General features: G+C 36.2%; 1 protein-coding gene and 1 long non-coding RNA gene across 9 annotated transcripts in view; one reads left to right on the top strand and one right to left on the bottom strand.

Annotated features, from left to right (window-relative positions):
- Nucleotides 1-12,507, top strand: part of DMXL2 (Dmx like 2) — a 172,201-nt gene that overhangs the window by 152,832 nt on the left and 6,862 nt on the right. For 3 of the 8 annotated variants that reach the window (XM_008953165.6, XM_008953164.6, XM_034938749.2), the window contains 11 exons: nt 868-995; nt 1,527-1,612; nt 2,302-2,503; nt 3,677-3,794; nt 7,514-7,576; nt 8,371-8,457; nt 8,539-8,660; nt 9,700-9,838; nt 10,797-10,857; nt 10,973-11,100; nt 11,941-12,018. In XM_008953165.6, the coding sequence (XP_008951413.2) occupies nt 868-995; nt 1,527-1,612; nt 2,302-2,503; nt 3,677-3,794; nt 7,514-7,576; nt 8,371-8,457; nt 8,539-8,660; nt 9,700-9,838; nt 10,797-10,857; nt 10,973-11,100; nt 11,941-12,018 (1,212 nt within the window). Of the gene's footprint in view, nt 1-867; nt 996-1,526; nt 1,613-2,301; nt 2,504-3,676; nt 6,649-7,513; nt 7,577-8,370; nt 8,458-8,538; nt 8,661-9,699; nt 9,839-10,796; nt 10,858-10,972; nt 11,101-11,940; nt 12,019-12,507 lie in introns of those variants that run through there. The other 5 variants (XM_008953166.6, XM_003827837.7, XR_004666516.3 and 2 more) reach the window with 4 other exon arrangements.
- LOC117976029 (uncharacterized) lies at nt 6,606-9,701 on the bottom strand. The gene is made up of 2 exons (XR_008621266.2): nt 9,113-9,701; nt 6,606-6,878 (listed from the first exon to the last, which is right to left on the bottom strand). It is a non-coding gene; the product is annotated as an uncharacterized LOC117976029 (long non-coding RNA).

The following is a 12,507-nucleotide window of genomic DNA, read 5'->3' as shown; positions in this document are numbered from 1 at the left end:
TCTTTTTCTTTCTCCTCCTCCTTAACTTTTAATTCTCTTATTTATCTAGAATAAAGTGAGGAACAGACTGGATCAGACTTCATATCCCATTCCCACACTTAGCTAACTAGTTGTTCCATTATTATTTATTAAATAATCTTTCTTTTTCTCCCACTGACTTAAGATGTTACCTTTGTCAGATTAACTTCTTTTATATGTATATGATTTTTGTATTATATTTTTGCATCAATCTAGACTACATTTTTCTTACTTAGTTTAATATCCACTAAAAAAAATGGGATTTTTTTATTTAAAAAAAATTCCCCAGCTAATCTCATCTATTTTTTCTTCTCTACGAACTTCAGAATCATTTTAAAGTTCCAAAACAGGAAGAGAAATTCCCAGGGAGATTTTTATTGAAATTACTTAAAGCCTATGTAAATTAACTTATAAAGAATTACAGTTTTTACACATTTCAGTCCTTCCCTTCATATAATTTTATAAAGATTTATAATTTCCTTCACAATAGCTCTCTCACAGCTTTCAGTTTGTCCTTTTGCATTTCTTTAGACTTTTCTAACTATTTATTGCTGATCTATAAGAAGAAAACTATTGATTAAAAAAAATTTCGTATCTAGCTATTCAGTTATTGAATCTGAGAGTTTTACCTAGTCATCTTGACTTTTGTAGATGTAGCATCATCTGCAAAAGAAAATTTTTACTTATGCTGACACCATTTAAAATGTTTACTTTTATGTTAGAACAAAAATAATTATATACTAAAAATATTTTCTATATTAAATATATAATACATAAGTTATATAAAATACATTTTATATGTTTATGAAATTATAATCTTTAAAAAAATAATTTTAACTTTTATTGCAGCCATTTCTTCCTTTGTCTGATAGTGGTGTTATATATGATTCTGATGAAAGCATTCATAGTGATGAAGAAGATGATGCCTTTTTTTCAGATACACAAATACAGGAGCACCAAGATCCAAATTCCTATAGGTAAATAAGACTTTTCTTTCTCTCATTTTTTTTTGGCTTTTCTTTTTGTAGAAAATATCAATGTTATTAATTTTAAATAACATTATTATCCTGAATTTATATAAGAAATGACTTATGCTTCCAGGTTACAAATTCTACACCTTTGAGGTCAATGTCTACATAGTGTTTTCTCCACCTCCAAAGACTAGCTTTTATGGAGAGTGCAAACACAAGCATCTTTAGTGAGGAAAAAATATGTAACTCATGGATATACTATTAGAGTTTAATATATAAATTATTGGTATACTATTAGGTTTCATGTGACTATGTGGTAAATCTTTTTCCACGAGGTAATTTTCAGCAAGTGTAATATAGTATTGCAAGTTTTTTATATTCAGTGACCACAGAGGTGCCATTTTTGCATAGTAAATTTCAATGACAGCTTTTTTTCTGGGTTGGAGAGTGGGCTAGACAGTTGGCAGGGAACACCACTCTGTTTCTCCCATGATTTTATTTTTCACTTAAAGACTCTTTTTGCCCCTCCTTGAACAGCTGGGCTCTTCTACATTTGACAATGGTTAAACTAGCACTTCACAATGTCAAGAATTTCTTTCCTATTGCTGGACTGGAATTCTCTGGTGAGTTTGGAATTTAAAAATTAATGTTATTAAGTATAATAAATTGCCATCAAGTTTCTCTTTACAAAATCTATATATAAGGTCATTTGGTACTTAAAAAATAGTTCATTAGATATTTTATAAAGTCTTGTTTATTTTAGGCTCCAATCTGTGACTTTATTTTTATTTTTTTAGATAGAGTCTCGCTCTGTTGCCCAGACTGTAGTGCAGTGGTGCGATCAGAGCTCACTGCAAACTCCGCCTCTTAGGCTCAAGCCATCCTCCCACCTCAGTCTCCTGAGTAGCTGGGACTATAGATGTGCTACCATGCTGGGCTAATTTTTGTATTTTTTGTAAGAGACAAAGTTACATCACATTACCCAGGCTGGTCTTGAACTCCTGGGCTCAAACGATCCACCTGCCTTGGCCTCCTAAAGTGCTGAGATTACAAGTGTGAGCCACCACACCTGGCTTCAGTCTAATACTTTAGTTTATATCAAGAATCACTCTCTACACAGAAGATTGAGAAAGAGCAGAAACCCACTTCTGTTTTGTTGAAAGCATTAAGAATCTAAACTGTATTACATTAACATTTGCAGATTTATTTGTGTTTTCAGAAGTATTGTCTCTGAGAATTCAGATTCTATATATATTTGGGTGATGATCGATATTTTTTATTAAAATAAATAACATATTCTGTCACCTTGTAGAGCTGCCTGTAACATCACCATTAGGTATTGCTGTGATTAAAAACTTGGAGAACTGGGAACAGATCTTGCAAGAGAAAATGGATCAGTTTGAAGGTCCACCCCCTAACTATATCAACACATATCCAACTGACCTTTCAGTGGGAGCTGGACCAGCTATTCTTCGAAATAAAGCAATGCTAGAACCTGAAAATACCCCATTCAAGTAAGAAAGCTCTTATAATGCTGATAAAGAGCGTAGCTTAACTTTTCTGGAAGACAGTTTGGCTAAATATGCCAATATACTTTAAAACATTCATAATTTTGAACCTGCAGTCCTATCTTTAGCAGAATATGCTTAAGAAAAATATCAGAAATTTGAATAGAATTTTTCCCAGTGTTATCTGTAATTCGTAGACATTCCATTTACATAAAGGAAAAAGTCTTTATTGTATTAATTTCCGGTGTGGTGGTTTTTGTTTGTTTGTTTGTTTGAGACAAGGTCTCACTCTGTCACCCAGGATGGAGAGCAGTGGTGCAATCTCAGCTCACTGCAGCCTCAACCTCCTGGGCTCAACCCATCTTTTTCACCTCTGCCTCCTGAGTAGCTGGAACAACAGGCGAGCGCCATCGGCTAATTTTTTTTGTATTTTTTGTAGAGACAGGGTTTCACCATGTTGCCCACACTGGTCTCAAACTCCTGGGCTCAAGCAGTCCCTGGTCTTGGCCTACCAAAGTGCTGGGATTACAGGCATGTGCCACTGCGTACGGCATATTCATGTTCTTATTGTCAGAACTCTTACAGAATTTTTTTCTAACAATCTATATATGCAAATAAGGTGCTTCTGACTTTTGTCAGCAATTTAACAGTAAACACATTACAGGTTTTTAACTGATGTTTTGATCTTTTACCTGCCAATCTAGGTCCCTTTTGATAAGCAGCATGCTTTTTTTTTTTTGAGGTAGTGGACCCTGATTAATAGTTTTTACTACTAAAATAAGCTTGAAAGAACAAAGCTTTTTAGCTTGTTAGGCTGTTAGAATCGGTATCTATGACTTGTATTCATTGCTGATATGCTTTAACCAAGAGAACCAACATAAAGTATAATTTAAAAAGAGAATAATAAGAGATTCATTTGACTCTCAGCTTAACTGGTTCATTCAGTGTAATTAGAGAATTAGTTGCTAGATGAAATGATTTTTAGGAGAACTAAAAATTAAAAGTAAACTGTACAGTTTTGTTGAGCTTAATGCTGTGTCTTCTTTGCAATAGATTGTGAAGGTTTTAAAAATAAATATCTTTGCAATAGATTGTGAAGGTTTTAAAAATAAATATCTGCAAATATAAACATATTTTCTATAGACTAAAGTAGTGTGATATGTTAATTTTTTTTAATAGGTCCCGGGATTCTTCTGCATTTCCAGTCAAACGACTTTGGCATTTCCTTGTTAAACAAGAGGTCCTTCAAGAGACATTTATTAGATATATTTTCACTAAGAAAAGAAAGCAGAGTGAGGTATTTTGAGAAAAATATTTTCTATTGTAATTTTTCTTTAGTTTTCTTTAACATTTCTAAGGAAATCAGTGCTTGATTTATTCTGAAATTTTCTTTCTGGTTGGGTAATAGTCAAAGTTCACTAAACTACCGTGAACTACTTTTAAGATAAAACCTTATAATTTTCATTTCATGGCAATGAAACAACATAGGTACTTTGATAAATTACATATATTCAAGTGAAAGTTGGTACTTTACAGTATTTGTCATTAGGTTTTTACACGTAATAAACATTGTGATGGATGGCTTGAGGAATTTAATATATAAGCTTACTCTATAATATTCTCCAAATATGTACTTAAAATATAAAATAGCCCTTTAAAAGCATTTTCTTTACTTAGCACTTAGAAATGAACAGAATGATGATTTGAAGCAACAAATTCAGGATACTTTTGTGAGAGAATAAACTACAGAAATAGCAAATACAAGATGAAGGAAGATTGCTCTTACAAAGCAAGACAGAGGTTCTGCATTGCATGGTTATTTTTAAGCTAATACAATTAGTAATGTAATAGCAGACATGGTTCAAGAAGAATTAGCAGTTTGGGAGATTGGCAGGTGACCTCTTCCTTATAAAAGTAGGACCTTTTATATGAGCATTTCAGTCTGTTTGGCTATTTAGTGAGGTAATTAGTGAGGTAATGAGCAGTTTGAAGAGTGTTCAGAGTTGAGTGTCTGATGTAATTAAAGATTTGGCAAACATGGCCGGGCATGGTGGCTCACACCTGTAATCCCAGCACTTTGGGAGGCCGAGACGGGCAGATCACCTGAAGTCAGGAGTTCATGACCAGCCTGACCAACATGGAGAAACCCCGTCTCTACTAAAAATACAAAAGATTAGCCGGGCGTGGTGGCGCATGTCTGTAATCCCAGCTGCTCGGGAGGTTGAGGTAAGAGAATTGCTTGAACCCGAGAGGCAGAGGTTGCAGTGAGCCAAGATTGTGCCATTGCACTCCAGCCTGGGCAACAAGAGCGAAACTCCGTCTCAAAAAAAATAAAGATTTGGCAAACACAATCAATGAGAAGAGAAGAAATGAATTATATTTCGCTTAGAAAAGTGAAAACAGAGAGAGTCCATATGACTCGATTTCCCGAGATAAAGTATAAAACTGCTTCTCAGTTTTTCCTCATGCCCAGGGCAGTGGAACCTACCATACTTGTTCTTTTTCCCACTCACCCACTTACCTGAATGGTAATTGTGGTCAGCCCTTATGAACAGTCATTTGTTTTCTCTATGGATTTAAAAATTATATACTTAAATGAGGAAGTAGAAGAATGAACTGTAGAGACCTTTTGAGTCCTAGTTATAAGCTTTTTCATAACAAAAGACCCTTATGGCATTGAAATTATTGATGTGACTTTGTTAGGGAAATCAGAGGCAAATTATTTGCCTCTGTCATTTAAACCACTGTGTATAGCATTTCCTATAGTGATGCTGAGTCCAAATTCCATAAACTAAAATATAGGAATCTAAGATAGTGATTTAAAATAAAAGATTTTAGCCAGGCATAGTGGCTCACACCTGTAATCCTAGCACTAGGTGGGGGATCTCCTGAGCTCAGGGGTTTGAGACCAGCTTGGCAACATGGTGAAACCCTGTCTCTACAAAAGATAGAAAACAATTATCCAGGTGTGATGGTGTATGCTTGTAATCCCAGCTACTTGCAGGGCTGAGGCAGGAGGATTGCTTGAGCCCAGGAGGTGGAGGTTGTAGTGAGCTGAGATCACACACCACTGCACTCCATCCTGGGTAACAAAGTGAGACCCTGTCTTAATCAATAAGATTTCTGGTCAATTAGGGGCTCTGTTATTCACAGAAAACCAGTTCATTGAGTGATCAATTTTCTGAGTGTTTTGTTCTTCAAATTATTAAAATTAATGATTTATCACAAGTATGTTTTAAGTATTGGTAAGGTTGATAGCAGCTTGACTGGTTGACTTGTCAGAGTGTAGAGTGCTGTGGGAAGCCAGGTGTCTGGGTTTCTTGGACCCTCCCATTCTCGTCTTGCCCTTCCCCACGAGTTTGCTTCTTCCTTAACTAATTCTCCCCCTCTCCGCCCCTTATTCTCCCTTCCATTATGCCCCTCAGTCTCTGTGTGTTCTATTTTTCTTCCAGCAGTGGGTCCCCATGAACAGGGAAGTAGGACAGAGATAAACGGAATGTTTCTTAAAGTGCTATATAAGCATCAGTTGGCTCCAAGGAAGGGAAGTACATGGCTGGGAGTTAGGATGGAAGAATTTTTATCATGTACCCTTTTAATTTTAAAACATTGAATGGAATTACTGTCTTGTCCAGTACTGTCCCATAGAACTTTCTGTGATGATGGAAATCTGTATCTGCATAGTCCAACATAGTAGTCACCAGCCACATGTGGTTACTGAGTACTTGAAATGTGGCTAGCATGATTGAGAAACTGAATTTTAATTTTAATTGATCTAAATTTAAATAGTTACATATGGTTAGTGATTGCTGTTTTGAATAGCTCAGATCTGGAAAAAAATGTTTTCATTAAGAAAAAAATTATGAATAAAACATTAAGGCTGTTAGGACAAAATAAAAACTCGTCACTAGGCTCAGAAATATGCAAAACTTACTAAAACTCTACCCAATCCAGTAAGAGTGCTTACATCTTTAAAATTGTCAAATAGGATTTTGGTAATCACTAAATTTGGCAAATTCAGAAAATTGACCAATAAAATTGGCAGGCTAATCCTAAAAATGCTGGGTGCATTTAAAAAAAATCCCTGAGAAATGCTGAAGTTATAGATATATTTATAAGAATAAGATCTTTTATTCACTGAAGATATTACAGGAAAATATTTCACCAAACAAGTTTTTGGGAAACAGATTGGTGAATTCAGCTAGTTAAGACAAATAGATTCTTCAGCAGTTTGGCCTTCACTGAGTTAGCTGTGCCATACATTGACCATTCCTTGGAAGTTTTCTTGGATGCATCTTTATCAGCTGCAGCAGCCATAGGGGAGTCCCTGGAGGCATGGGCAGAAAATTTGAATGGCCCTTCGTGATGAAAGGGAGGCAGTCACCTGAAAAGGTATGAGGAAGAGTTTGTTTCTCTGATCAAACCTTCAGAGTTTCCACAGCAGAGCAGAAATATAACTTCTGATTGCAGCCATCCTTAGGACCCTGCATCAACCCGGGAGCAAATTACTGAGTGATTTCTTTTTCCATGCCTGATTTTATTAAACATTTATTTACTTAGAGAAAAATCATCATATTCCTTATAAGAGTGAAATAATTATCAATATTTTGAATCTATGTTTAGAAATAAATATTTTAATTTGTATTTTAAATCAACCCCTATAGGGCAGGAATTTATGTAGCATCTTCTGCATCTGCTTATACAAATGGGCTTTAATTTTATAGATTACCAGTTATGTAACTTAAATTTCTTAAAACTGTATACAGATAACTAATTTTTATTTTGAAATAGCTTTTATGTTCTTGTTTTTATGTAATAGTCACATTAATTTTGCTCTTTTGGCTTTGTGTTGTTTATTTGATGACTGTTTTATTCGGTTTAATTTTTTCTTGATTTTGCAAATTCATTTTTATCATCTTTAAGTGGTGGAGTGGCCATTTCAGCTTGAAATATTTCACTGTCTTTATAATTTCATTCCATGCATGTGTTTTGTGTTTGTGACGGTGTGGTGGTATTTAGTCTATAGAAGAACATGTGGAGCAGGTCAACCAAAACTGCGTAGCAGAAGATTGCCACATCAAGGTAGTATTCCAAGATCTTGTATTTAGCTCATTCTTTAAAGTTCAAGGAGCTAACGCCTCATCTCTGATACTAACCATGACCTGCCCAACTGGCTAACTACTGAGAGAACTCATAGTACTCCCATACCACTTCAGTGGCACAGGGGAGGAGATGCTTCACTGTATCTGGCTTGCTCTGTCTTGCCCTTGGTTCTTCTCTTTCTTGCTCCCTGTCCCATCTTCACTTGTCACTTTTTCTGTTTTAAGCATGGCTGTTTCATCTTCTTGATTCTGCCTTTTCTTTCCTTCCCATCACCAACCCTAAGCCATTGCATCTTCCTCTCATCAGTCTCTTTTATTCCTTTCGAAGTATCCCTCTTTCCAACTTTTCCTTATTTCTGTCTCACCACCCTTACTTCAAAGGGTGGTTTCTTTGTGGTTTTCTATGGCTTTTTACTCCACTCTGTGCCTCTTAATGTATACACATTCTTATTGCAGAATATTTATGCACTTTTGGAAGAGCTAAGAGAGACATACTACTGTATAAATTACTAATAAAAATATATTAGCCATGTTTTATAATTAATCAGTATCTTAACCATCACAGTGGAAATTGGGGTGATTACAGGACATCAGAGAATTTAAGCAAATTTTCCAAAGCTAGTTTTCAACACATTAAGGTTACTCTTACCCTTTTTTCTTGCTGCTGCTGCTGCTACATTTTCTTCTTATCCTACTTTTAAATCTTATGGGATGTGCATAACTCTAAATAGAGCTGTGCTGCAGCAACTAAAACTGCTGATGAATGTTTTCTAGGTTGAAGCTGATCTGGGCTATCCAGGTGGAAAGGCGAAAGTCATCCATAAGGAATCTGATATGATCATGGCATTTTCTGTTAATAAGGTACAAGCTCTCATCATTATAAACAGTGTATTTCTCCTTAGTGAAATTGCTTAAATCATTGATTCTGCCTTTGCTTTATAGGCAAATTGTAATGAAATTGTTTTGGCTTCAACACATGATGTTCAAGAACTTGATGTTACTTCTCTACTGGCCTGTCAGTCATACATATGGATCGGAGAAGAATATGACAGAGAATCCAAAAGGTTTGTCTCATAGTCACTTTTACATATAGTTTTCTATAAGAAGTACCCACTAAATGGTTATGCACATGACTTGAATTATTTCAAAAGGTATACATGTATCTCCTTCATTTGGGTTGGTGACAAATATAATTGGTTTAGCTGCCAGTGAAAGTCTTTGTCTACATTAACTGAATGAATTACACTTCCATTAAACCCTACACTATTGATAATATTTCAATAAGGATAATCCCTAACACTTGGCTTCATGATATTCAGTAAATTAATCTGATCTGGATAATTAAAACAGTATACACAAATATGTTAATTACACTGAGTCACATTTACCGAGTAATTTTGCAGTGTTTCTTCTTATCACCTGATAAGCATACCTTTTTTTAAACATAAAAATGTAGACGGCTTTACTTTTCATTGAAGCTATGGACACTGCACCAAGAGTGTTTTGCCATTCTTACCTATTTTGAGGTTTCTTCTTTGTGGTTTGCCTTCCCTCCTGCTTTTCTCCAGACTCTTAGAAATTGTTCATGCTTGAGGATGGTGCCATGATAGTTTCTCTCCTCATTTTGTTGAATTCTTTTTTTTGTTAGTATGTGATATAACTAGGATTTAATATCACATTTCAGAGTAGATATAACCATGTACTATGATACAATCCATCACAACAATTACTTTCACATTTTATATATCTTACTCCAAGAAATCTTTAAACTCAAATTTCTTTAAACGTGTTAATTTGATACTGAGCTATCTGTACTTGAAGAGAACATAATATTTTTCCATAGATAAAAACAAACTTTTGTTTCAACTTGTGCAGCAATAAAGTTGTCCCCAAACAACATTAGACTAAATTTACATTTTGCCAAAAGGGAAAAAAGTTAACCAGTATTAACATTGGCGATTAGGACTTGTACCTAAGTTTTTCTCGTGGCTACTTAGTTTTTAAAATAAAGATTGTCCTATGGGTACATAAGAAGATTTTTAGTTGGAATTTGTGTTAAGAGAAAAGGGAACGTTCACAGTAACACATGAATGTTTTTCACAGTTCAGATGATGTTGATTATCGTGGTTCCACTACAACTCTTTATCAACCCAGTGCAACATCCTATTCAGCAAGTCAGGTGCATCCACCTTCATCTCTGCCATGGCTGGGCACTGGACAGACTAGCACTGGAGCTAGTGTGGTATGTTATTTACTTATAGGTATCATTTCTGGATTTGGACTCTGAAAAATCAGTTGGAATCTCTTTGACATAGGAATGATCCTAAATTTCAGGGACAAACACCAGTAGATAGGCCATGATAATGACAGCTGACATTTATTGTGGCTTTTTTATTTGGTGACAGGGTCTGGCTCTGTCGCCCAGGCTGGAGTGCAGTGGTGCAATTTCGGCTCACTGCAGCCTTGACCTCCTGGGCTCAATTGATCCTTCCATCTCAACCTCCCAAGTAGCTGGGACTACAGGTGCATGCCAGCGTGCCTGGCTAATTTTTGTATTTTTTGTAGGGATGGGGTTTCACCACGCTGCCCAGGCTGTTCTCGAACTCCTGGGCTCAAGTGATCTACCCGCTTCAGCCTCCCAAGGTGCTAGGATTACAGGCATGAGCCACCACACTGGCCTCATATGACTTTCTTAGTGTCAGATGCATGCTTTTTCTCACAACAATCCTAGGTGGTAGGTGCTATTATTACCCTCCATTATCATTTTACAGATGAATAAACAGATACAAAATGGTAAAGCAAAGTTAAAGGGGAATTCATGTCTACTTCTAAGTGCTTGAAAGCACGTCAGTAACATTCTTGTCACTGTAGCTGGAGGGGTCCCATTCCCATGTTCTGCTCTGAAGCATCTGGAGGTGCTCCTGAATATCCTCAGGGAGGGGCACTTGAAGAAGAGTTCTTTTATGATGAGATGAAGCTCCTTGGTAACCTCACAGGCCAGGGCTATACCAGCAAGTGACTGTGCTTCCTCACCCTCTTCAGACAAGTGTTCTATGTAGTGGTTCAGAACATCCATAACAGGCTTTATCTCAGTAATAAGCAAGGCGTAAGAGAATAAATGTCAGAATTTATCCTGAAGCATATCCTTCCTCATCTCTTCTGCATACACAAAATAAAATTTTTAAAATTTTCTTTTAAAGCTTATGAAAAGGAATCTACATAATGTTAAGAGAATGACTTCACACCCAGTCCATCAATACTGTAAGTATTTATGACCTAATAATTGTAAGTGTCCTCATTTGGAGGTTGATTTATAGAATAGAAAATATTAGAACTCTTTAATTTCTTATTTCCTGCTTTTTCTCTTGTGTTTCAGATCTTACAGGTGCTCAGGACGGCAGTGTACGAATGTTTGAATGGACGCGGCCTCAGCAACTTGTCTGCTTTCGTCAAGCTGGCAATGCAAGAGTTACTAGATTATATTTTAATTCACAAGGCAACAAGGTTAGTTTCTGGGGGCTACTGCTAAATTCATCTGAAAATAATTGTGGATATTTAGGAGTAAGTGATAAAAGTGCATCGAAAAATGAATTCAGTGACCCTGGATTTAAACTGAGTAGACAGTTTGTTGGAGTCTATTCATACACTCTTTTTTCTTCCAATAGAAGCAAAAATCTACAAAATTTAGTATGGATTAATCATCTATTTAAAGATACTAAATATACTGTGAGAGTAAAAAAACTGCCTGTGTTGAGTGTGTTGGTGATTCCTGTAAGCACAGTAAAGTTCTTGAGAGAAACCTAGTTTCTTATTAAATTTCATCAGTAAGAGGTTAGAGGAAAACAGTGAAACAGGTAAGCAGTTAGTTAAGAAGTAATGGAAGGGCCAGTCACAGTGGTTCACACCTGTAATTACAACACTTTAGGAGCCCAAGGCAGGAGGATTGCTTGAACTCCAGCATTTGAGACAACCTGAACAACAAAGGGAGACCACATCCCTACAGAAAAATTTTTTAAAAGCCCAGGCATGTGCCTCTAGTCCTAGCTACTCAGAAGGTTGAGGCTGTAGGATCCCTTGAACCCAGGAGTTTGAGGTTATAGTAAGTTATAATTGCACTACTGCACTCCAGCCTGGGTAACAGAATGAGACCCTGTCTCTAAAAAAATAAAAAAAAAAGTGACAGGGAATTTTTTAGCACTTGGACGTTTTGGGAATGACAGCAACAGAAACATAGTTAGAGGCAAAATGTTTATTTAATAGGGCCTTAGTGAATCTTCCTTCCATGTTTTTACCTTTGCTGTGGATGCTAAGAACATGTGTTTAGTAGTTATACTGTTCTTACAGTGTGGTGTTGCGGATGGAGAGGGTTTTCTGAGTATCTGGCAAGTTAACCAAACTGCATCAAATCCTAAACCTTATATGGTAAGTATCACTAATGTTCCCAGGGCGCATATACACAACACTTTGTTCATGAAGTGTCTGTTTCAGACAGTGAATCTCATTGGCGGTCCTATTGGGAAAAGGATGATTTTTTCAGCAATCCCAGCCTAACAGCAGCACCCATCCTTACCCTAGTTTTAGACTGAAATGACCTGAAAAACAAAAAGCCTTGCTTTTCACCTTGAAGTACAGTTTATATTTTAAAAATTTTTGGGGCTTTCCCTGTGTGTGGTACAACTTGGGGTTTTTTTTATTATACTTTTATCCATTTTGAAAACTCTACCTTCTTAATATACACATGATAAAATTCTGTCATTAAGAATCAGGTTCCACCGGGCACGGTGGCTCACGCCTGTAATCCCAGCACTTTGGGAGGCCGAGGCGGGCAGATCACAAGGTCAGGAGTTCGAGACCAGCCTGACCAACCTGGTGAAACCCCCTCTCTACTAAAAATACAAAAATTAGCCAGGC

Source organism: Pan paniscus, chromosome 16 (assembly GCF_029289425.2).
Source record: "Pan paniscus chromosome 16, NHGRI_mPanPan1-v2.0_pri, whole genome shotgun sequence".
NCBI classification, from domain to species: domain Eukaryota; kingdom Metazoa; phylum Chordata; class Mammalia; order Primates; family Hominidae; genus Pan; species Pan paniscus.
The sequence above is the reverse complement of the archived record's forward strand: the minus strand, read 5'-3'. Positions and strand labels throughout refer to the sequence as shown.